This window comes from Palaemon carinicauda, chromosome 30, assembly GCF_036898095.1.
Source record: "Palaemon carinicauda isolate YSFRI2023 chromosome 30, ASM3689809v2, whole genome shotgun sequence".
Lineage (NCBI taxonomy): Eukaryota > Metazoa > Arthropoda > Malacostraca > Decapoda > Palaemonidae > Palaemon > Palaemon carinicauda.
Window position 1 is genome coordinate 96,123,929 of NC_090754.1, and position 25,513 is coordinate 96,149,441.

The 25,513-nt window shown below is 39.1% G+C and overlaps 1 protein-coding gene across 2 annotated transcripts in view; it reads left to right on the top strand.

Moving 5' to 3' along the window:
• Nucleotides 1-25,513, top strand: part of LOC137623357 (integrin beta-PS-like) — a 1,240,954-nt gene that overhangs the window by 818,000 nt on the left and 397,441 nt on the right. The window contains exons 9-10 of one of the 2 annotated variants that reach the window (XM_068354187.1): nucleotides 584-736; nucleotides 1,799-1,837. In XM_068354187.1, the coding sequence (XP_068210288.1) occupies nucleotides 584-736; nucleotides 1,799-1,837 (192 nt within the window). The remainder of the gene's footprint in view (nucleotides 1-583; nucleotides 737-1,798; nucleotides 1,838-25,513) is intronic. The other variant, XM_068354188.1, reaches the window with a different exon arrangement.

Below are 25,513 nucleotides of genomic sequence, written 5' to 3' on the forward strand. Positions count from 1 at the left end.
TATGTCTCATGTTTAAAGGTAATGGCAGCTGTCCTACATTCCTACTAATAATAAGAAATATAAAACCACATGACCAACAAATTTTAATAAGAACCGAGAGGTTGAAGTTCTTTTTAACCAGATTGATATTTGGGCATACTCAACACACTTATGAATATATTTTAGATGGTAGAAGTGCTATATTTTGTACTCATTGTGACAATTCCTTGTCGGTTGAGAACATTCTAACACACAACTCTTGAATTTCTTTGCTAACCTTTTGATTGAAGAGGCAATAATGTAGCCCTTTTCGGCTTTTATAGAAATATTTCTTATTGTAAACAAAATTAATTAAGTTATATATTTTTCTGTAAACAAATGAATGTTGATGTGCATTACGCACAGTATGTCCTTGTGCTCCCTCACCAGGGCACATGACCTAAATCACATATATTCATTAATTTAATGAATGCCATATACTATACAGCCCACATGAATATCAGTGAAAAGTGAGAACTATAACTGTAGAGTATGTTTTGAGATGGTGATTATTTTAGAAAATTGATAACAATATTCTTTCTACATCTTTTTACCTTCTTTACAGGATATCATAAGCACTGTTAATCTAGATGCGAATGTTAAGGGCCCTGTAAAAATCCAGTATTTTTCAAAATGTATCAGTGAAGAGATGACACAGAGGTCAAGTTGCACTGGTCTTGTCCTGGGTGATGAGGTTGACTTCATCTTGGAGTTTCAGGTATGAATAAACATTCTGTTGTTAGGTAAGAACTAAAACCTTGTCAAGGTTAAATAAGGTACATAATTTCCTATGTTATGTAGAAAAGCAAAGCACGTATCATGTTAATACTTGACTATAACAATATTTTTCTATTTATGAATAGGTTTCGCATATATTTATAAATGTGCTGCTGTTCAGCTTCCTTCTAATGTAAAATAAAATTTAGATTTAATAATGTAGAAAATAATCCAGTAAAGCCTCCTCGCTCTGATTTCCAGACCCAAGTCTGGAGGATAGAGTGCTAATGCTTTTACACATCAAAGACTGTAGAACCGCAAGAAACATGGTTTGGAAATCATGCACACATTGAAGTCTAAAGATTTCTCTATATCGAGTCTGTTAAGACCATTATCACCTTGATATTCAGATGCTACGGGGCATAGAATGCCAATAATACTGGTTTAGATTGGTTATAGTATCCTAAATGACATTGTCAAAGCATTTTGAAAGTTAACAACATACAACATGAACAGAAGAATGAAATTTTCGTATATGTTATTGAATCAGAGATCAAAGAAGTTTTTAGAGACAAAATAGGTATAGTGAAAAATGCAAAGGCTATTTTAGTGTTGAGACCAAAGGTACTCCTAAAATTTTTAAACCAATACCAGTGCCATATGCACTGAAAAGTGCGGGTGAAACAGAAATCGGGACATAGGAAGTAAAAGGTTCATGGGAGAAAATTACATATTCAGATTGGACTACAACATCAACTCCTAATGTGAAGAAAAAAGGTCATGTTAGGTTATGTGAAGATTGCCAGGTAACATTAAATCCACAGCTTCAGATAGCTCATCATGCTTGCCAAACCCAAAAGACATGTTTGCAATAAATCAAGAACTACTGTATTTTCAAAGTTGAATCTACAACAGTCATTTCAATAGCTCCAAATGAATAAAAATTCATAAGAATTATGTATCGTAAATGCGTCTTTAGGTATATATCGACCAAAGAGACTACCTCATGGAGTAGCTAGCCGTCCAGCAAATTGGCAACAAACTATGGATGAATATTTTTCAGGTCTCCGGTGAAGATGAACGAGAACATAGAGAGATTAAGGTCAGTTCTGAAGATGTTAAAGGAAAATATTAAAGTTTGTGGAGTTAAGAAATGTCCTATGCATATTTGCGGTAGGAAGAAGTTCACATTTGTTACAAACCCTGAATGTTTATTGGCTATATTGGCTCAAAAAGTAGGTAACCTGCATTCGTAGCTGCGAGACTACAATCTTTGGCAATTCTGTTAGCTGCTTATGTCTATGACCTTGAGTAGACTTACATCAAAGATGGGTAATGCAGATGCCTTATCTAGATTTCCAGTAGACAAAGATCTAGCAGAATATGATGACAGTATTATTTTAATTCACTGTATATGATTTGCCAACTGCAGCAAAGAGTATTGCTCAATGTACAAAATAATACCCAGTATTTGCAAATGTATAGAAAAGTTGATCCAAGGAATGGACTTATGTGCAAAAAAAGGGATAGTTATAAACCCTATATGTGATTTGTAATGAGTTAAGTGTAATAAAAGGTTGTACTATGAAAGGTTCAAGAGTAGTTATTCCCAGTTCACCCTGGAAAAAAGGTTTTATCTGAAATACATGCTGATCACCAACGTGTCGTCAGGTATCCATGGCAAAGATTGCATTTATATTCAGCAGATCATTATTTAGGTTATTTATTCTTGATAGTAGTGGAGGCATATAGTAAATGGCAAGAAGTAATTAAAACATTACCAGAATTTTTACATTTGGCATCAATGTAATTGGATAAACTGCCCTTAAAGATATCTTGAATAATATCAGTGGATTTGTGTTGTATTTGACAATCCCAGCATCTTCGCTGAATCATATTTATGTGATTGAATGATACGTATGTATGATTAAAATACATTTATTCCTCTTGGTTTACATTACTGCCACAACTCTCAATGGCTTGTGACTCGTGAATGAGTAAATCACAGACAAAACTCTTATATAAAAAATGTGAAAATAACAAGTGAGCATTACTCCTAAAAGACTGGATCCTACTGTAATACAAAAAGTAAGAAGAATCACATCCTATCTCGGAGGCAATTAATAAATGATTAAATTCTTCATAACATACGCTACTGCACTTATAAATAATGTTCAAACATGCTCTATAACGCAATACTGTGCAACATTACTTTCAATACACGTAGCAAATATGATATTACAGTACATATACATAACAGTCTCCTCCATCTTAACTTGACATTGTACAAAACTTTATAAATCTAATCTCTCAAGGAGCTTCCCTCTATTCCTCCTCTTAGGAAGAACTCTCAACTTCATTCTGTACTGGTATATGAATAGTTTCTGAGTCTATATCTGACGTTTGAGCTTCTTAGTTAACATCATAATACAAATTTCCTATCTCTTACAGTTCCTCCCGATACGCACTTTTCTGGAGTATTGTATAATTTTACCATGACATTAGATAAAGAGGAAAAATGTCTCACTTTTGGGAGACTTTCTTGTTGTTTATACTGTTTTTCTTCTAAATCACTATTCAAACTTCGATACAACCAATCTAACTTACACCTAATCCTCCTTCCCATCAACAACTATGATGGTGTCACACCTGTTGTGCTGTGTGGCAATAAAAACTTTGATGCATGAAAAAATATGTTATTTAAATTTGCTTTTCTACACTTCATGTTAATCTTAAATGTTTGAACATATCTTTCAGCCTCTCCATTCGTTGAAGGATATGTTTCTCAAAATATATGCTTAAGGCCATTCACACAGGAAAACTCTTTAAACTCTTGTTGGTTAAATTGGAGACCATTATCAGTTACGATTCTTTCTGGAATACTGGAATTTGTATTAATTCTTTTACAGTTACATAAGATGTTGTTTTCTTCATTAGAATTACTCCTGGCCACATACTGTAAGCATCTACTATTATCAAAAGCAAATAGCCTAAGAAAGGATCTGTAAAATGTATGTGCACTCTTTGCCATAAATACAATTCCTTACAAATAATTCAATATCTCTATCTTTACCTGGCCACCAGACAAAAGTCTTTGCAGTTTACTTCGAGATGACAATGCCTTGGTGATCAGCATGTATTTCAGACAAAACCTTATTCGTCAGTGAACTAGGAATAATTACCCGAAATCCATATTATATACAACCTTGTGTTATGCTCAATTTACTAGAAATATCCTAACATTGTTTACAATTTTCTTTTCCACATAAGTCCCTACCTGTCATTAAAATCTCAAAAACCTTACTAAGTATTGGGTCTTTCTTGGTATTGTATGCAATATCCTTTGCTGTAATGAGTACATCATTACAGCAATAATTTACTGTCATCATACTCTTCTGGTGCTTTGTCTACTGGGAGTCTTGATAATGCATCAGCATTATCCATCGTTCATGTTGGACGATATTCTTATATCATAATGATATGCGGGGAACATAATTTTCCAACGTTGTAGTGTTGTAGCTACCAACGTAGAGAAATTTGCTCTTGGACTTGATACTGCTAATAGAGGCTCATGATCTGTAAAAAGTGGGAAATTATTCAGTACATAAAGATACATACGAATTTCTTAACTCCATACACTAATGTTAAACCTTTTTCCTATTTGAGATTCATTCCTTTCTGCCATGTTCAATACCCTAAAAGCAGATGCAATTGTTTTTTCTGTTCCATCTGGCTTTACATGTGATAATACTAGACCTAAACCTAAGTTTGATGCGTCTCATACTAATTTAGCTAGTAAATCCATTTGATAATGTACAAGACATGTCGGTGATATTGTTTCCTTCTTGATTCTTTCAAAAGATTCCTGAAAATCTTTTGTCCTATTTCACTCTGAACCCATATCCACTAAGTCATAAAGTGGATTTGCAATTGTAGATGAATTCTGAATGGAATTCCCATAAAATGTTACTTCACCTAAAATGATTGTAATTCCTTAACATTTTCTGGTACCTTTTGTTGATTGTACAGCTTTGATTTTCCTTTAGTCTTGTAAATACCTTTTTGCCATTAATTACAAAACCTAAGTATTTCAGTGAATCAACCTCTAAAAATACATTTGCTCTTATTTATTCTGATATTATGTTCCTTAAACTTCTCCAAAACTATTAGTAATATTTCTCTATGCTCTCTTTTATCTTTACCAGAGTGAAATGTCATTAATAAAAATGAATACTGGTTGCATTCCTGAAATTTTTTTTATCCATAGTTTGTTACTATATAGCTGGACTACTTGCTACTCTATAAGGTAATCTCTTTGGCCTAAGCAAACCTAAGGATGTATTTACTGTACATAATTCTTGTGAATTTTAATCGGTGAAAAGCTGTTGAAGTACTTGTGTGAGGTCCAACATAGAAAATAGAGTACATCCTGACATAGCTGAAAACATGTCTTTCGGGTTTGCTAATGGATGTTGAGCTACCTGAAGCTGTGGATTCAACGTTTCCCTGTGATCCTTCACAATAGGAAATAATGGTGTAGCCCAGTCTGAGTATGTAACCTTTTCCCATGAACCTTCACTTTCTGACCATTTGGTTACTATTTCAATTGCACATTTCAATGTATATGGTACAAGTCTTGGAGCAAAAAATCTAGGACTACTATCTGGTTTCAAAACTTAAATTGCTTCTGCGTTCTTTACTGTATCGACTTAATCGTCAAATACGTCTTGAAACTCTGATAGAATATTATTCACAGATACTTAATTCGTGTGGCCATCTTGTATACCTGTTACCTTCAAATTGTTTGTCCAATCTAATGTCTAATACAGTAACCAATCCAAACCTAGTATAGTTTGCCCTTCACCTTTAACTACGATCAATGGCATTTTCTTTAACTTTTGTTCTTTATACTGTACTGTAATTCAACATTTGCAGCACCTATTACTTGAATATCAAAACCATTATGACCATTCAAAACTCTATTTGTACCTTATGATAACAAATTAGGAATGGTTTTAGCTGTTTTCTCAGACATAATTGATACATCATCTCCTGTGTCAACTTGCATTATAAATTGTTCACCATTTATGATCACTTTTACCAATATATGTGTCCTTGCATCTTTGTTGACAGAATTATTACGAAACACAAAATCAGTTTCCTACCTATCCTCAATATCATGAACACTTTCCACATTATTCTCCTAGCCTATAGTATCAACTGCAGCACTTATTTTCTTTGTGTCGTGTTCAGGAAACCTACAAATATTTGTAAAATTGCCCATCTTTTTACAATTCAGGCATGTCTGTCCCATAGCAGGACATTTCCTTGCTTCGTATGCAAGATGATCAGTTTTATGACACCTAAAGCATTTGAGTTTTTCCTGTTGTTTCTGCGTATAGGTCTGATTCTGATATTTATGAACATTAGAGTTAGACAATTTCCTATGAGTAGCCTCTGACGTATGCTTTCTCTGATGCTTATTGTCTTTGAACTTTGAGCATATCTTGCTAATTTCCGAATTTTATATTCTATTGCTTTTAGAACTGCCTATTATGTTACTTTGCCGATTTAATGTTTCTAAAGCTCTGCCTATAATCAATACCTTCTCTGGTATTGAGTCTTTATCTAGAAATATTTTTTTTCTAGCTTTGTGATGTGCAATGGGCAATAACTGGATATACAATAACATTTTCTAACTAGAAAATCACATGAAACAGCTAGATTCTTAAATCTAGTCACAAATGCATCTAAACTTTTAATTTCTTTCAGATATGCAAGTTCTATAATTTGATACTTTTCCTATAAGTTATTGACCTGAGGAGTAAGATATGTGGTAAGTCTTAATTGCAGCTTCACTTGTATCATCAGTAGGTTGTAATGTCTTACACACTTCCCGAACCTCTCTACCAGTTGTGTGAAGTGATAATGCCTTCTGTGAATTTGGTTCGTCAACAATACTAAAACATTCGTGATGTTCAATGTCCGGGGGCATTTCTTATTCTTACCTGGATTAGGTTAGGCAAATAAAATCTACAAAATTAACTTGTAACTTCCAAGCCAAGTTAATTCTAACCTAGTTCTTATGTTGTTAATTGCACTTTTTGTTTTCATGTAACAAACTTTAGTAGTTCTACACCTAATGTTCATGCAAAACTTATTATGACTTAAGGTAAATATTTACCATAACACCTGTTGTCTAGAAGTAACAAATTTCACCCCTACGTTGTTTGGTCCTAATAAACACAAATAAAAAATTTTTGAAGTTGCCCTCTTTTTTCAATCGAACTTGAGTGTAGCCTCTGACTAGGATTTTATGTATTCTTTCTCTGATTCTCATTGTCTTTCAACTTTGAGCCTATCTTGCTAATTTTGGAATTTTCTCTTCTTTTGCTTATAGAATTACCTAATATGTTACTTTGCCTATTTGGTGTTTCTAAAGTTCTGCCTATAATCAATACCTTCTCTGGTGTTAAATCTTTATCTTACAGTAATTTTTCCTTAGCTCTCTTGATGTGTAATGGGCAATTACTTAATCTATGATAACATTTTCTAACTGTAGAAAATCACATGAAACAGCTAGAATTCTTGAGTCTAGTCACAAATGCATCTAAACTTTTATTTCCTTCCTTATATGCCTCTTTTGTAAATTAATACCTTTCCAAAAATTTATTGACCTGAGGTGCAACATATGTGGTAAGAGCCTTAAATGCAGCCTCACTTGTGTCATCGGTAAATTACAATGTCTTAAATACTTCCCGAACCTCTCTACCAGCTGTGTGAAATAATAATGCTTTCATCTGTGCATCTTTCGTACTACCTAATGCTTCTTAATACATCTTTAATTCCTCACACCACTGTTGCCATTGTGTTGCAACAGAATTTTGTTCAGCAACAATGCTAAAGCATTCAGGATGTTCAATGTCAAGTGGCATTTCGAAGTCTTACCTGGATTAGGTGTGGCAAATGAAATCTACAAAATGAAATTGTAACTTCCAAACCAAGGTAATTCTATCCTAGTTCCTATGTTGTTAATTGCACCTTTTGTTTTCATGTAATAAACTTTAGTATTGCTGCACTTAATGTTCATGCAAAACTAATTCCAACTTGAGGTAAATATTTACCATAACACATCTTGCCTAGAGGTAACAAATTTGACCCCTCCCTGTTTGGTCCAAACAATCAAAAATAGAAATGTTTGTCATTGCCTTCTTTCCTGATATCAAGCTTGATTGTAGCCTAAGGTTGTGTGTTCCTCTGGTTAGCTGTAGTTTCCTTCTGCATGAGTTTAGTTTCTTCAGGTTGGTTCTTGTTCTGCTGCTTGTTCTGCTTCTTCATCTGTGTGAGTTCTTCTAGTCCTTTGTCGTCAATTTCATATTTGTTATAAATGTAATTGGATAAACTGCCCTTAATTAAAGATACCTGGAATAATATCAGTGAATTAGTGTTGTATTTGACAATGCCAGCCTCTTCGCCGAATCTTTTTTATGGGATTGAATGATATGTACGTATTATTCAAATACCTTTATTACTCTTGGCTTACATTACTGCTACAACTCTCAATGGCTTATGATTCGTAAGTGAGTATGTTGTAAATGAAAATCTTGTTTAAAAAATGTGAAAATAACAAATGATCATCACTCTTAAAAGAATGATTCCTACTGTAATACAAAAGTAAGATGAATCACATCCTATCTCTGAGGCAATTAATGAATTATAAAATCCCTCATAAAATACGCTACCACACTTATAATTAACGTTCAAAAATTTATCTACACAATACTGTGCAAAATTACTTTCAATACACCTAGTGCATCTGATATTATTGTACAAATACATACCAACAATAATGCTTATACCAGTTCTTTGATTGGCTCAGTGGGAGGGTTTTTTCTGGACTTTTGACCTCTTTTTTTTGCATGTTCTGCTTTGATATACTGTGTTGAGTGGATCTTCTATTGCCATCTACACCAAAATTCCTGTAATGCTTAAACTTATTACTTAGAGACTCTTTAGCATTTCTTCAGAACAAGGGGTTTTCAAAGTCGTCTAGACTTTCAATTTCATCACCTATACGCTCTTCACATAAAAAACGTGTCAGGCTGGCAATTAACATGTCATTGGGTAATGTTATAAAATTCTTACAGTCCCTGTGATATGGGATGCGTTTCCCCATTCTTTCAATTAAAACTCTTACAAAAATGTTAATAACCTGCACTAATAGCTTCAAGACTACAGTGTTGGGCAACTGGGTTAGCTGCTTATGATTATATCATTGAGTACAGTCTAGACTTATATCAAAGATGGGTAATGCAGATGTTTTATCCAGATTTCCAGTGGACAAATCTCCAGAAGAATATGATGGCAGTATTCTTTTAATTCAAAGTATATGATCCCCTAATTGCAGAAAAGAATATTACTCAATGTACAAAGAAATACCGAATAATTAAAAAATTGTTGGAAAGCTTTATCACAGGAATTGACTATTATGCAGCAGGGGAATGCTATAAAGACTAATGTAATTTAGAATGAGTTAAGTGTAATAGAATGTTATATAAAGAGAGATTCAAGAGTTATTATTCACAGTTCACTTAGGAATAAGGTATTACCTGAAAGACATGCTGATCACCAAGGTATAATCAGGTATCCATGGCAAAGATTGCACATAGGTTTTGCAGGTCCTTATCTAGGTTATTTATTCCTGATGGTAGTGAATGTACACAGTAAGTAGCCAGAATTATTTCCGATGCAAGCAACTATTGCAAATAACATAAAAAACGGATTTTGAGCGAAGTGAAAAATCTATTTTTTGGTGAGATAGCCATGACGTCCTGATGGAAGGTTCCTTCAGTAGCTTCCTAAGGGTATATATGACTACAGTAGATATTCCCAGAGAATTAAACTAAAGGTTTCACAGAATTCTAACTTCTGGCGCGAGTACCCACAAGGTTTCCCTTCAGGATATCGTATAATGACACGACACATAGCTATCTGCACCCCACATAGCGTTTACGCTTCGAGGGGGAAGTGTGGCAAGTATGGAAGGAGCCGTTACAAAACTCTCCTCCTTCATTACTGTTACGGTACTCGGCGACGTCACATCCGACCGCCAGGCCGCGCTTTTCCTCATTCCTTCGGCGTTTATGCCAGCCTTCATGATACAATAAGATAGGGATGGGCCTGACAGGCCGAAATAGAGGACCTAGGCAGGTCCATTAGGACGTCATGGCTATCTCACCCATAAATGGATTTTTCGCTTCGCTCAAAATCCGTTTCTTGGGCTTAAGCCATGACGTCCTGATGGAGGTGTACCAGAGAATTAATGTATCGCGGATTTTTTCCCTTTTGTAGTGCCTTCAACTTCTAAACAATATTCCTTTGGTATGGTGACCTTAGAGACCGTGACATCTCTGTTACATGTCATTACTGATAGCATATACTATGTTATGGCTTCCTGGTCCCCTGGCAGGGAAGTCCTACTTGGATGTAAGGAACATCTTGAAGTTACCTTGATGAAGAAACTCACCTGTAGATGAAGATCTTGCCGGTCTCGTAGACAGATCAGGAAAGTTAAGTAATTGTGTTGGAACAAATTTTACTTTTCTTTAGGTGAGTATGCATCAGATAAGAGCAATATTATAACATAGATTATAATAATGATCAAATAATAAGGATGATAAAATCTCTAACAATATTTTATTTCATATGATAGGGCGAAATGAGACGCATATGGTAACGAAAAATTCTATTTTATTCAATAAAATTTTAGAATCAATATGGTATTAAATAAATTTCAATAAAATGTAGTTAACAAACATAGACTAAAGACAACAGAAGACGTGGGTGTGCAATCTGAAAAGAAAGAACTTGCCATTACACACATTAGTTCCAAGAGAACTATAAAGACTTTAAAAGTCTTATATACACTTCATGTCCAAAAACATGTGGCACACGTGTTCCTGTCTGTTACTTCACCTTTGTAGAAGAACAGTCCGTAGTGTCACCAGGTGGCACTTAAAATCACCATGTTTCGCACTAGGGTCAACACAGGCACCCGTTGAGTTAGAGTCCCGAATAACTCACTGTTCTGCGCAGCACTAAGCAGCAGGCTTTATCACACTACCTGCTGCCACCATGTAACGCTTCAGTGCATGCACCTGCTTCGCATCGTGTTTGAAAAACATTCTTGAGGATTTCCAGCCTGTGAAAGATCGAAGGCTTTCGAAATCCATTGCTTGAAAGAAGTTTAGGGAAAAGGCGACTTTCCCGGGATCATGACCTGCGGGTGTACTGTCAGGATCCGCTCTGCGAATAAAGTAGGTGATCTTCGCCCTTAGTTGTTTGAGTGACAAATCAGATCCCGATGTTTCTCCTTTAAAAAGCTGTCCTCACCTGAAGTCTGAAGTTCTTCGGAGATAGACCTTTAGACTCTCCACTGGGCATAGAGGAACATCTTCCTTCAGAGGGCAGATTCTCCAGGGACCCCACCTCTTAGTGGGAAGTTCATTCTTGGCGAGAAACGTTGGGTCAGGGAAGAGGGTAAGTTCCCCTGTCGCGGCGAACTGTATCTGGCCCACTTCTCTAGATAAAGTCACTATTTCACTGACTCGGGCTCCCGAGGCGAGAGCAAAAAGGAAAATCACTTTTTGAGTTAAGTCTTTCAGAGGGCAAGATTCATTGTCCAGACTAGAGGCAAAATGGAGCACCTTATCAAGAGACCAGGAGAGGGGTCTCGGTGGAGGTGCAGGACGGAGTCTAGCACATACCTTTGGCAGCTTGTTAAAGATGTCGTAGGACAGGTCTATCTGGAAGGCGTAAAGTAATGGTCTTGTCAAGGCCGATTTTCAAGTGGAAATCGTGTTGGTTGCTAAGCCTTGTCCATGAAGGTAAATGGAGAAGGACAGACAAAAATCTGTAGAGATTTCTGTAGGATTTTTAGTCTTGACGAAGGACACCCATTTCTTCCAGGATGACTCGTATTGCCTTCTGGTAGACTTTGTTTTGTATTCCTCTAAGAAGTCTAAACATTTCTTCGAGATCCCTAACCTCTTCTTCACGTTTAGGGAGAGAAAACCATGAGATGAAGGTCTCGGGTTTTCCTTGATGAAGTGAAGACAGCCGACTTCTGAACCTGCTGGGAGAGAACTGGGTCCGGCAGAGGGACCAGCTTGGGCTGTAACTCCAAGACTAGAGGGATCCAGTTGCTCCGGGGCCACTTGGGTGCCACTAGGGCTGCTGTTCCCTTGAAGGTTCTCAGCTTGTTGAGGACTTTCAGCAGAAGGTTGGGTGGAGGGAACAGGTAAATCTTGGACCATCTGTTCCAGTCCAGGGACATGGCTTCCACCGCTTCCGCTCTGGGGTCCTTGTATGGGGACACGTAAAGAGGAAGTTGCTTGTTGTCACTTGTCGCGAAGAGGTCGGTCTGCTGTTCCGGGACTTGACGGGAGATGAAGGAGAATGATTCTGCGTCTAGGGACCATTCCGACTCTATTGGGGTTGTCCTCGATAGAGCGTCCGCTGTCACATTGCGGAATCCTTGTAGGTGAACTGCTGAGAGGTGCCATCTCTTCTTGTCCGTTAAACGGAAGATGAGCAATAGCACTTGGTTGAGTTGGGGCGATCTTGAGCCCTAACGGTTGAGACATCTGACCACAACGGCGCTGTCCAGAGTTAGAAGGATGTGGGCCGAGGGACGTGGAGTAAGAAGAACCGCCATGGCCTCCAAGATGTTGATGGGAAACGTCTTGAATAGGGGAAACCATGTTCCTTGAACTTGTCGCTTATGGGAGTGACCCCTCCATCCTTCTAGTGAAGCATCCGTGTGGATAATGACCGCCGGAGGTGGTGGCTGAAGAGGAACTGATCTTCTAAGGTTCTTTGCCTCCGACCATGGTTTTAGGAGGGAGCAAAGCCTGGTTGGTAGAGGTCTCTTGAGATCTCTTGGAGCGGTGGATGCATTCCTTCTCCAGACTCCCGATGTATCTTTTAGCTGTGCTCGTAGCACTGGGTCTGTCACTGAGGCGAACTGGAGGGAGCTGAGCACCTGTTCCTGTTGTCGTCTTGAAATCGGTTTGGATTTTAGGAGTCTCTTGACAGATCCCGCTATTTCCTTTCTTTTCTTTAGAGGGATGGAAAGACGGTGTGACTGAAGGTTACAATGGATTCCTAGTCAATGAAACTTCTGAGCTGGAGACAGTCGAGACTTTTTGGTGTTGATTTTGAAACCCAGATGTTCCAGGAATTGGGTCACCTTTCTGGAAGCACGCGAGCATTCTTCTGAGGATGCTGCCCAAACCAGCCAGTCGTCTAGGTAGGCCATCACCTGGATGCCTTGAAGGCGTAGCTGTTGGACGATCGTGTCTGCAAGCTTCGTGAAGATTCTTGGAGCTATGATGAGTCCGAAGGGCATCGCCCTGAAAGCGTTCTGCCTTCTTTGAAGCTTGAATCCTAGGTAGGAGGAAGCCTGGTGAATCATTGAAATGTGCCAGCAGGCGTCCGCCAAGTCTATTGAGACCGTGTAGGCCTTGTGAGGAAGTAGGGCTCTTATATGTTGAAGAATCAGCATCTTGAATTTGTTGTTCGCTATGAACTTGTTGAGAGGGGACAAGTCCAGAATGACTCGGAGTTTGTCGGAGTCCTTCTTGGGAACACAGAATAGTCTTCCTTGGAACCTGGTGTACTTCACCCTCTTGATCACCTTGTTCAAGAGTTCTAGGACGTATTCTTCCAGGACGGGGGTGGAGTGTTGGAAGAATTGGTGGAAGGTTGGAGGTGGTGTTACCCAGCTCCACCCTAGTCTCTTCTTGACGATGCTGTGAGCCCAAGGATCGAAGGTCCAACGATCCTGAAAGTGGCAGAGTCTTCCTCCCACCGGAAGCATTTCATTGCTTCTGGTTTCCCGAGGGTTTGTCACCTTGGCCGCCTGCTCCCCTCCCTCCTCTCACTCTAGAAGGACGTCGAGAGAAGTCTCTGCCGAAGCCTCTACCTTTGGGGCGAAAGGTAGTGGATTGCCTTTCATAGGCTGGTGTGAAGACTGGTGACTGAGTCACCACCAGCTGAGGGATCAACTGAAAGGTCTGTTATGGCTGAGCCACCAACTGGGGAGTAGTGGGTGCCGGAAACTGGCGTTTAGCTTGACACTGCTGGGGACGGGGCTTGTTAGACTTCTTCTTAGGTTGGGGGTCATCATCCTAAGAAGATTTTCTCTTTCAAAACATGCCCCACTTGTTGAGAAGGTTCCGGTTCTCGGTGGCGGCTCTGTCAACGATCTCTTTCACGAGGTCGTTAGGAAAGAGATATTTACCCCACATGTCGGAGGAAATCAGTTTCCGGGGTTCGTGTTGACGGTGGCATCCGCAAACACGAATTCTCTACATGCTCTCCGGTGGCAAGGTGGGTCTTTGCAAGAACCATGTAGAAGCCTGGGACCCAAATGTCCCCGGCTATTGTCTCAAGCTGTACTTGAAGAGACAGAGAGGCAGCCAGCCTCTCTTTTGTGTCTTGCTCCCGACGCAGAAGGTACTTGGTGAGCTTGGGGAAGTTTTCGTTAAACTGACGTCCCGCGACGTCAGCCTCCAACTTTCCTACCGCGAAAGTTAACTGGATATCTTTCCAGCTTTTGTTGTCGGGAGGGATGGCGAGGGAGAGAGGCCTACATTCCTCCAATGTAGGGCAAGGTTCCCCTCCTCCACCGCCTTCAGCACTGCCAGCAGGGACTTCTCGGCAAAAGGAAAGACCATAGGGGTAGGAGCAAGAAAGGATGGGTGCTTCTTGCTTAGGGCCGGCACCTTGGAGTTAGTGTAGCCCCTACTCTTGAGGCAGTCGGCTTGAAGAGCTTAGGCCTTAGCATGGTCGAATACTATGACCTCCTTAGGCTCGGTCTCCTCCTTGGAGACTGGATCGGATTTGAGACGGACGTAACAGTCCGTGTAGGCTTCGAAGCTAGGCCAGAACTCCACCTCTTCAAGGGGAACGGCGCCCAGCTTAGGGTTGATGACGATGCGTCCGCTCGTGATGGGCATGTGTTCTGCATGCCACCAAGGGTTTGTCACTGAGCAGGAGGGAAGATCCTTGACGCTGATCTTCTTCAGCGTCTGTTTTTGCATGCGCATGATCTCCCTCTTAAGGTCCACATGTCCCTGGCAGAACTTCTCATCCAGGAGTGCCACCAAGGCTTGGAGGGTATCCTGGGTGCCCACAGCTGCAGGCTCTTGGGTGGCAGAGGTAGAGGGGACAAGTTCCGATATGGCAACGGAAGAAACAGAGGGGGCGCGGGCGACCTCGCCCTCGGAGTCGGGAGTCTCCACTTGATCTTCCTCTTCTTGACCCTCAGCCATCAGGGTCCTTTCGGTATTATCCAACACATCCAACATCCTCTCCACTTCATCAATATGACAGTCTTGGAGAGCGTCCGAAACGTCCGGTTCGACTGTCAGTTGGACGCAAGGGATCTCCACCTTGGGAATGACGGCATCCGCAGATGCCTTAGGAAAGAGCAAAGCTCTCATCCTCTCATTTGGGAGATAAGGCCCCATGGCGTTCTTTTGGAAACCACGCCCCCACTTGCGCAGTTTCTCTCGGGCGATGTCCCTGGCCTCCGCTGACGGAGGGTTGTCGAACGCCTCATCGAGCAGGTTCTTGAATACAGTGCAGACCTGCGGGTCCCAATAACAAAGGTTCCCTCGGGAGATCGAACAGCCGGCGTGGGTTTGGCACGCCAGGTGGCCGTAGAAGTCGGGGCGACGAACGCTACAGAAGGCGCTCTCACACCGTAGGTACTCCTCCTGTAAAAGAAAGAGGAAAATAAGTCTTTGGAAGTCAATAATAGTCATGACTTACAGGAATCTTAGATTAGTATTAAAGTTATAATAATTTATAATATAAGATTCCTTTTCACGTGTAAGCTTAGGATAGGTAAGCTAGAAAGGAGGCAGGAAAGACACATACTTGTGTAACCTGCCCAGTCAATTGCCGTGACCCCACACCACAACTAATTTTAAGGGCTCCTCATGAGCCCTGATAGGAGGAAGAAACATCCACATTGGATGAGCAAAGCTTAGACTTCCTCCGAGGAATTAGATACGGTGAGAGAGGGGGAACTGAATTCATTCAGTATATAAGAAAAGGAGGGAGAGATCTAATCCTCCCTATTCAGGTTAGGTCCCGGGAAGAGTCTGCGCATGGATGCACAGAGTATGCTGGAAAATTTTTACTGCACAACTATACACAATAGTTTTCAGTGTAGGGTATATATTATACCATAGATGTACTGGCTATCGTCCATAGCTGTACAATAATCACTGCCAGCACTGGGCCGGCAGGGGGAAGGAGTGACTGTCCACTGCATAGAACTGATTAGATGGCGCCGACGGCTTGCCGGAAGCGTGCGTGGCGCCGGCAAATCTCCATCAAGGGGGAGACCCTTCCAAGCCATCAGTCTATGTGGCAGAGAGAGGGCGATACCTTTATGTGATGGCAGATCGCCGGCAAGTCGGCGGCCCCCGACAGCCGGCAAGCGACCGACGAAGGTATTCCAACACTGACATCAATCAATGAGACAGAGAGGATACCAGAAGACACTGACGGCGGACTCCGGCAGAGTGGAGGCAGCAGTGGACCGGCACTGGAAAGAGAGAGAGATAGGATAGGAGGAGAGAAAGGGAAGGGTAGTACTCAGCACCCATACCCCTTCTTCCTCCGGAAGGAGTGTTCAAATGAAAGGAAGAGGGTGGCAACATTTCATCCAGCCGCAACAGAGCCGGCAGCCGGCTAGAGTTGCAGGTGGCGGCCCAAAGGAGGACCGAAGAACACTCTAAGACAGTGAGGTCTTTCGCCGGCAGACCGACCTGTCGTATGTCATCCCATAGTTCAATTATATGCGGGAAGCGTAGCAGTTCGAACTAACCAACGAAAGGACCAAGCCGAACCCACAACCCGCCGGCATGCAGTGGAGTTGTAGGACGGCGGACAGAGGTGTGATGGCTGAGCCAACACAAAGGGATAGAGGGGGGAGGGGTGAGGGTCCTGATTGGGAGTGTAGGAGGAGGCGAAGCGCCCACCAGCACTCCCAGGGGTGGGGATTCTGTTCAGGGCTAGCCCTATCTAGGTATAGGAAGAATTCATTCTCCAGCCTAGGGTAGGTTAGCACAGAGAAGGTACAGCGCTAGTGTCCTGTCCTAAACTATAAAGAAACAGAATCCCCTTGAACTGCCTAACCTAGGCTAGGTGAGCTAGTCCCCCAAACTAGGAAAGACAAGGGTAGGACAAGTCGCTAGACCACAGGGAGGAAGGGTCTCAACTCAACCAAGTGTGGACTAGGGGAAAGGGCAGAGCCCCCCCCCCCCCTCCCACCCCACCTTCACCCACCAGCAGGGACCAGAAGGAGAGTACATTCTCCTAATGGGATGCTGGGGGCAAAACAACTGGCACTCTGAGGTTCTGTCCCAAACTCAAAGCGCATGCACTATGGCAAGGAGCAGGGAAAGAAAAAATCCTAGCCTAACCTTACCCGAATGCAATTCGAGGTAAGGAGGGCTAGGATGTAGCCTAGGCTACCTCAGAGAGAGGAGATTACCTTGGATAAGGTAACTGGGGAGGTAAGAAAGTATACAAGAGCCCTAGCGTTAGGTTAGGGGCAAGGGAGTCGACTACCAAGATCACCGAAACCCCTTGTATACTTCCTAGAAGGCAAAAAACATATATGCAATCACTGAATCTTATATGTATAAATGCCTATATCTTCATTTCGTAATTTGACACTAGGAACACTTATCATATCATGCATGAAAGTAAACAAAAACGCCTAGGCTATCAAGCCTAGGGGCTAGGCTAGCAATCTAGCAAACGAATTCGGATACCTACATTCGCCGAAAATGAATACTGTCGGCATAATATAACTAATTCCTAGCAATGAAGACTAAATAACTAATGCTGATAATTAGTTATAAGACCGGGCAGGTTGTTCTGGCTAACTATATAAAGCATGCGAAGCGAACAACAGCGTCGGCATCATGACGCTTTCGGTCGAGGCACAGCTCCGCCACAAAACACAGAATTTTAAGATAAAAAGACGTTACTTTACGACTAGAGCTTATTTATACAATACAAGAATATGGTACTCAACTTTCCAGAAGAAGTCGAGGCAGAAGATTGCGACAATACGAATCACTTAGCGAAAACTGGTAAAAAAGCACCTAGTCATAAACGCTACAGAAGAAGGAATGAGGAAAAGCGCGCCCTAGCGGCATCAATCCAACATGGCGGACGGATGTGACGTCGCCGAGTACCGTAACAGTAACGAAGGAGGAGAGCTTTGTAACGGCTCCTCCCATACTTGCCACACTTCCCCCTTGAAGCGTAAACGCTATGTGGGGTGCAGATAGCCATGTGGCGCGTCAAGCATATGTCCCCTGTTATTATACGATATCCTAAAGGGAAACCTTATGGGTACTCACGCCAGAAGTTAGAATTCTGTGAGACCTTTAGTTTAATTCTCTGGGAATATATACTGTAGTCATATATACCCTTAGGAAGCTACTGAAGGAACCTTCCATCAGGACGTCATGGCTTGAGCCCAAAAAAAAACTATTTATGTCAATTTTTGTATCACATGGTCGGCCAGAAAGAATTGTAACAGATATGGTTCACAGTTTACCTCGCAAGAGTTGAAACTGTTTTGTAATGTAAAAAGTTCTAATCATACATTTCCAGCAACGTATCATCTAACCACTAATGGAGAAAATGAAAGATTTGTTCAAATATTTAAACTAGACATGAAAAGTATGAAAGCAAATTTGGGTAATATATTTTTTCATGTTCCAATTTAATTGTAATATAGAACAACTGAACATAACACTACAAGTGTGACATCATCAAAGTTTTTTGATGGGGAGGAGGATCAGGTTTAAGTCAGATTTATGGAGTGATTTTCCCAATGGTTAGACTGGTCAGTTTTGATTTGCAAAACATTTTGTTATCGACTATTTGTTATAAATAGTTATATTGTTACAGTATATTATTGCACTTACTGATGATATTGACAAGTTTCTTTTTATCTCTACAGTATTATGATGATTATCACTATAGTACACCAAAATAATTCAAAGTTTGGTAACGGGAGTTTATTATACTCAATAATGAACTAGAGAGAGAGAGAGAGAGAGAGAGAGAGAGAGAGAGAGAGAGAGAGAGAGAGAGAGAGAGATTTTTTATCAAGATATTTATGACATATTACAACAGTTAACTATTTATACTAAACGACAAAACTACCGTTTTTGTTTTAAAACTGTCTTTATCTTGATTTCTAAAATAATTTGTTAAATAGTTGAGCTAGTTAGCACGTTTTGATTCAATAAATGTATGTGACAGATTTTTTTTTTTCATTAATGTCATCATTTCTGATATAATCCAATAGAATACTATTTCAGGGTCATTTCCAGAAATTCATCTGGAATGTACTTCAACAGCCTTTTGTTTGAGAAAGTGAATTTTCACTCGCAGTGTATCTGGATAGGGGTATTACAGGCATATTATTAGCTCATTAATTACAGTCAGTCTTGTGACGGTAGCTTACTTATTCTGTGCATAGGCCTGCGCCTGATGTTGTTTTGGATATTTTGCATCCTAAGAGAAGGAGAGGGTTGAGTGCCTCTACTTAGTATTCTTTTAGCTCTTCTCAGTATACATGTATCATGAACAAAGAAATTGGTCATTTTTTTTTATACTCCCACTTGTGTATTTGTTCCAGTGTGTTTAACTATCAGGGAATATTCTCCTTTCAAATTTTCAGTAGAGTCTGGTTTTACACCATCTCATGTTTATTATGTAACTTTTATCTCCAGACATAAGCCATTTCTCGACATGGCAATTCCTCGGCCGGCGTTCTGGAGGAGGTTGGTTCTATTGTTTTTTCTTTAGAGGTTCTGGTAGAAATTATTTAGAATTCTTTTTTTATGCAATTCGCAATTTGTTGCTAGTTCCTTAGTTAACGCTTGTTCCTGGTATGTTTGCGAAGCTGGGTCCGGGTAACATTGTTGCAACTCATGCCAAGGAAGCTAGTGTTCATTATTCTGACTACGTAGTTTTTAATAGATCTCTATGACTAGTCAAATCAAGATCGTTACTCATCCCCCGTTACTATTCTGACCACAAAGGTACAGGTTCACATATTCCGTATGGCTTTTGTTGTTGAAGTGTTCGAGAAGGTTGCTATATAAAACCAATAACCTCAGATAACCAATTTTAAAGGGGATTCATCCAAACCCATATGTGCTACAGCTAAACATGTGTAGATTACCCACTATATTCTCATTAACAAAGGATTTTTCTAGTCCTCTATTATAGGTTCTAAAAGACAATTTACTAATAATCTATATCAATGATACTGGAATATAAATTTGGACTGTCGCAAACCTGGGAATGTATGAATGACTTGAACTAGCTAAGATGAGACTGTTACATTTGTTAGTTTCCTCTTTTATGAAAAGAAAATTTAAATTTTAGCTATTAGGAAATAACACTTCTTGATTAATTCTATACACAAGCATCTAGGATTAAATCTATCCATTTTAGGCATTATATTTTATGGATCTATTCGGTGCAGAAAAAGATTTTAAGATCAACATTCTTCCATAACTTTTTCACATCCCCTGTTTGGAAATGGATGTAAGGATTTCATCAGAGAATAGATTTATTTGTCCAGTAAGTGCCCTTCAGTATTATTTGAGCAAAACTATAAATGTTATAGCTAGTGTCCTTAATTTGATCTATGTGATTGATAATCAAAATTGTTCTCTATCCAAAAATGCAATGTAATTTCTATTAAAAGTTTGCTCATAAAAGTTCGTGAGGATTTAGATCCAAATCTAATGAAATCCTTGAATGTCAAGTTTTATGATCCCAGAAGCGCAGTTATATCTGTTAATTTTTGGAGAAATCTTCATTTGCGAAGATTTCTAGCAGCATTCTATGTTGTAGCCTACCAAGTAAATGTTCACTAAACATTATCTTGAAGAATCGAGGTTAACTTATTCAGATTGCTGATGTCTAGGTCCGACAGTGACTGCTGGCTATATGGGCTATTAACTTTTTTAGAATTTGGTTGATTTATGATTTTCGTTTTTTTTCCGAAGATTCTATTCATAGTTACATGGTGTTAGGGTTTTATAAATAGGTAATTAGAGATAAGATACAATTTTTAGACAATCTGGTTCATTACCTCTAATCTAGACCAGTTAAGCCAAGAATTTTAATTATATATCATTTTAGTAATATAATAATCCTATCTCTTTTTTTCACTAGTATCCCACGCCATTCAGAGAGTGCTTGCCAGTAATATGATAATAGCAACAAATGGAAATTTTGCCACGAATGAATTGAGTAACCTTATATGAAGTGCCAAAAAGTTTTTGAAGATATATCACTAAACCCATAGCCCCTTCATTCCCTTTTATAATTGCCATAGATTTCATAGCGGTTCTTTTTTTTTTGGGGGGGGGGGGTGGGGGGAGGATGGGAGCAGCTATTTTTGGCAGCGGAATCAATATTACCTATACCATATATATATATATATATATATATATATATATATATATATATCGATATATATATATATATATATATATATATATATATATATATATATATATATATATATATATATATATATATATATATATATCTATATATATATATATATATATATATATATATATATATATATATATATATATATCTATATATATAGAGTATATATATATATATATATATATATACATGTATATATATATATATATATATATATATATATATATATATATATATATAAATATATATATATATATATATATATATATATATATATATATACATATATATATATATATATATATATATATATATATATATATATATATATATATATATATATGTATATATATATATATATATATATATATATATATATATATATATATATATATATATATATATATATATATGTATTGTGACGGCTTTATGGCCAAGGTTCAGAGAATAAAAAGTTCTTCCATAGGTCACATAAAATAAGTAAGGAAAGGTTTAACTTCAAAACAGAACAAAATTTAACAATTTAATATTTATTATTGAATCAGTTTACATGACTACGTTAATCCCTTTCTTACCGCATACACCAGGAGACACTCAAACAATCCTGCACCGCACAAATACCAAAATCAATAAACCTTAATATACTAAATTTTAAATATAAGTTACGTTATCAGTTTCACTAACGTTCACTCAAGATTTATATAAAAGAACATTGATACATTACAAAAACTGAAGAATAAGAAGACAGCTACTCAAATAGGACACTTATCACAGTAGAGGATCAGGTGAAACTAACTATGCATGAAATAGGTGGTCCGAAGAAAACTTAAAGAGGGCGGGGAAAACAAAAGCACTCTGAATACGGGATAACTAAAGATACAGCCAGGGAACTTAAAAACAGGTACAAAAATGAACCGTACATTTCCACAAAAAATGAAAATTAGAGCTATATACAAAATTAAGAGGACAATCTGGCATATGGGTGACACCTCCCCCTTAGAGGACGAGCCCAACAGAGTTGCTCGTAGAAAAAGAGGCCAATGAGGCAAAGACGGACGATACTGTAGACTGGTGAAGGAGGTATCATGTTAAGGAGGCAGTCGCGATAAGGCATCTGCCTTGAGGTTCTCGGTTCCTCTGATGTGGCTGATCTGCAGAGGGAACTTCTGCAGATAGATGGACCAGCGTAGTAGCCGTTGGTTGTGGGACTTCATCTTGTCGAGGAAGGTTAAGGGGTTGTGGTCGGTGAAGACTTGTACCTCAGCAGCACCTAGTAAGTAGCATTCATATTTTTGCAGGTCGAGTACCAAACTAAGTGCTTCTTTCTCAATGGTGCTGTAGGACTTCTGGTGATGCTTGAACTTAGTGGAGGTGTAGCTGACTGGGTGAAGTATACCGTCTGACTCTTGGAGTAACACCCCTCCAGCTCCCGCATCACTAGCATCTATTTGAAGGATAAAAGGCTTGTTAAAATCTGGGGATTTAGGAACAGGGTTGTTTATCAAAAACAGCTTTAAGGCTTCAAAAGAGGCTTGACATTCTCCAGTCCAAATGAATTTAACTTTGGGACTGGTTAGGAATGTTAAAGGGGCAGCAACTGAAGAAAAGTTCTTACAGAATCTCCTGTAGTATGAGGCTAACCCTAAGAATCTTTGTAAGGACTTTCTGATGGTCGGAACAGGGTACTCTAGAACAGCTTCTACATTGGCAGTTTTTGGTCGAACATTACCATCCCCAACAACGTGGCCCAAGTAGGTAACAGTAGCTTTACAAAAGATAGATTTTTTAAGATTTATGGTTAATCCAGCCTCTTCTAACCTACGGAACAAACACTTGAGCCTATTCACATCTTCTTCCCAAGTCTATCCAGTGACTATTATATCATCAAGGTAACAATAAACACCTTCCAAATCTTGAAAGATGAAGTTTACAAGGCGCTGAAAGGTAGATGGGGCGTTGGTAAGGCCAAAAGGCATGACCTCGTACTGAAAGAGTCCAAAGGGAGTAATGAAAGCAGATATTAACTTAGCTCTTTCAGTTAATCCTACCTGATAATAGCCCTTTAAGAGGTCTATCTTCGTTACAAACTTGGCTTGTCCTATTGAATCGATTAAATCATCAACGAGTGGCAAAGAGTAGGAATCTTTAATAGTGACATTATTAATCTTTCTATAGTCTGTACAAAATCTGTAGCTACCGTCCTCTTTTGTAACTAGGATGCAAGGTGAAGCCCATGGTGATTTACTCGGTCTTACTTGACCATGCCGGAGAAGATATTCGACTTCCTCCTTCAATTTGCTCTTCTTCTCAGGACCAACACGATAGGAATGCTGACGAATGGGTGTTGTACCAGGAACCAGCTCGATGTCATGTAGCAGCAAATCACTTTTCCTGGGAAAATCATTAAAGAGAGTTGAATGGCTAGAGATTAAATTCTTTAAGTCTTGCGACTGCCAAGGAGAGAGGTGGCTCAAGAATAGATCCAGGTTATTCAGAACCTCTGTATTGGTTTGTGACTTGGAGGAAGCAATAAGGTCTGCCAATAAATTGTCCTCTCCTGGTGTCTCTACCTTAGAATTAAGATTAACAACCGTCTCACTAGAACCATTTCCAATTTCCCTAGAGTGATAAACCTTGAGTAGAATAACATGAATGATCTGAGTGGGTTTTCTACGATCTGGAGTTCTGATAATGTAGGTATTATTGTTTACTTTTTTTATGATGATTAAGGGCCCACAAAACTTAGCTTTAAGAGGGGACCCAGGGACAGGAAGATAGGCTAACACAAGGTCATTAGGTTTAAATTTTCTGACTTTACAAGCTTTATCATAGTTTCTCTTCATTAAGATCTGTTGACCCCTTAATTTCTCACCAGCAATTTTCCTAACCTGCATTAATGTACTTTTAAGTTTATTCATATATTGTTGAATGGTTTGGCTAGACTCAGAAGGGGTGTTCAACCATTCCTCTTTAATTACTGAAAGAGGTCCTCTAACTGACCTCCCAACCAACATCTCGTAGGGGGAAAAACCAAGGGACTCATGGGGAACTTCCCTGATAGCAAATAGAAGAAAATCAATGCTCTCATCCCACTCAAGTTGACTTTCAACACAAAATTTCCTAAGCATACTCTTGAAAGTTTGGTGCCAACGCCCGAGAGCACCCTGAGACTCTGGGTGATAGGCAGCAGACAAAGTTTGTTTAATATTTAGTTCTATAAGTACCTGGGCAAAAAGGTCACTGGTGAAATTTGAACCCCGATCACTTTGTATTTCCTTTGGGATACCGAAATTCGTGAAAACTTTCAGTAAAGAATTAGCAATGTTCTTAGCAGAAATGTTACAAAGAGGGATGGCAATAGGGTATCGGGTCGTAGGACATATTATTGTGAGCAAGTATTGATTACCTTTTTTGGTTTTTGGTAAAGGACCAATGTTATCTATAATTATCTTACTGAAAGGTTCATCAGGGACTAAGATCGGTTGTAAAGGTGCCTTGGGTATTACCTGGTTAGGTTTTCCTGATATCTGACATACATGACAAGTGCGAACAAATTCTGCTACATCCTTTTTCATATTAGGCCAAAAGAAACAATTCAAAATCTTACAATAGGTCTTATGAATTCCTAAATGTCCTCCATAGGCATCATGAGCTATTTCCATTACAAAATTCCTAACAGAAAGAGGTAGCACAATTTGTCGCTTTTCGCTCCAGGTGTCTTCACTAGATCTCTTAGGGGAACAGTAAAACCTCATTAACAAATCAGATTCAAAGTAAAATCATGGAGATTTGCTAATCTCACTTTTGGAAACCGCTTGGTCATGAAGCTAACCTGAAGTGTTATCGTGCTTCTGAACTTTAATAAGGTTATCTCTACTCATAACATTTCGTGCTTCAAAATTTACAGGTGACTTTAGATTCATCCGAACTAGATTTCTGGCTACGAGTGACAACACAAGAAGGATTTACAGAGCAATCGGGATCAGGTTCAATGTTTTCACCTACAGGTTCTTCCATTACAATAACATTGGGAACTACCAAACGTCCTGCAAGGTCATTAACCAATAATAAAAATACACCTTTTACTGGAAATTCAATATCTCTTATGCCTACCACCACATTACCCTTCTTTATAGGACAATCAAGATGAACATTAGCAAGGGGAACTTTAGATATTTGTGAAAGGCCTTTCACG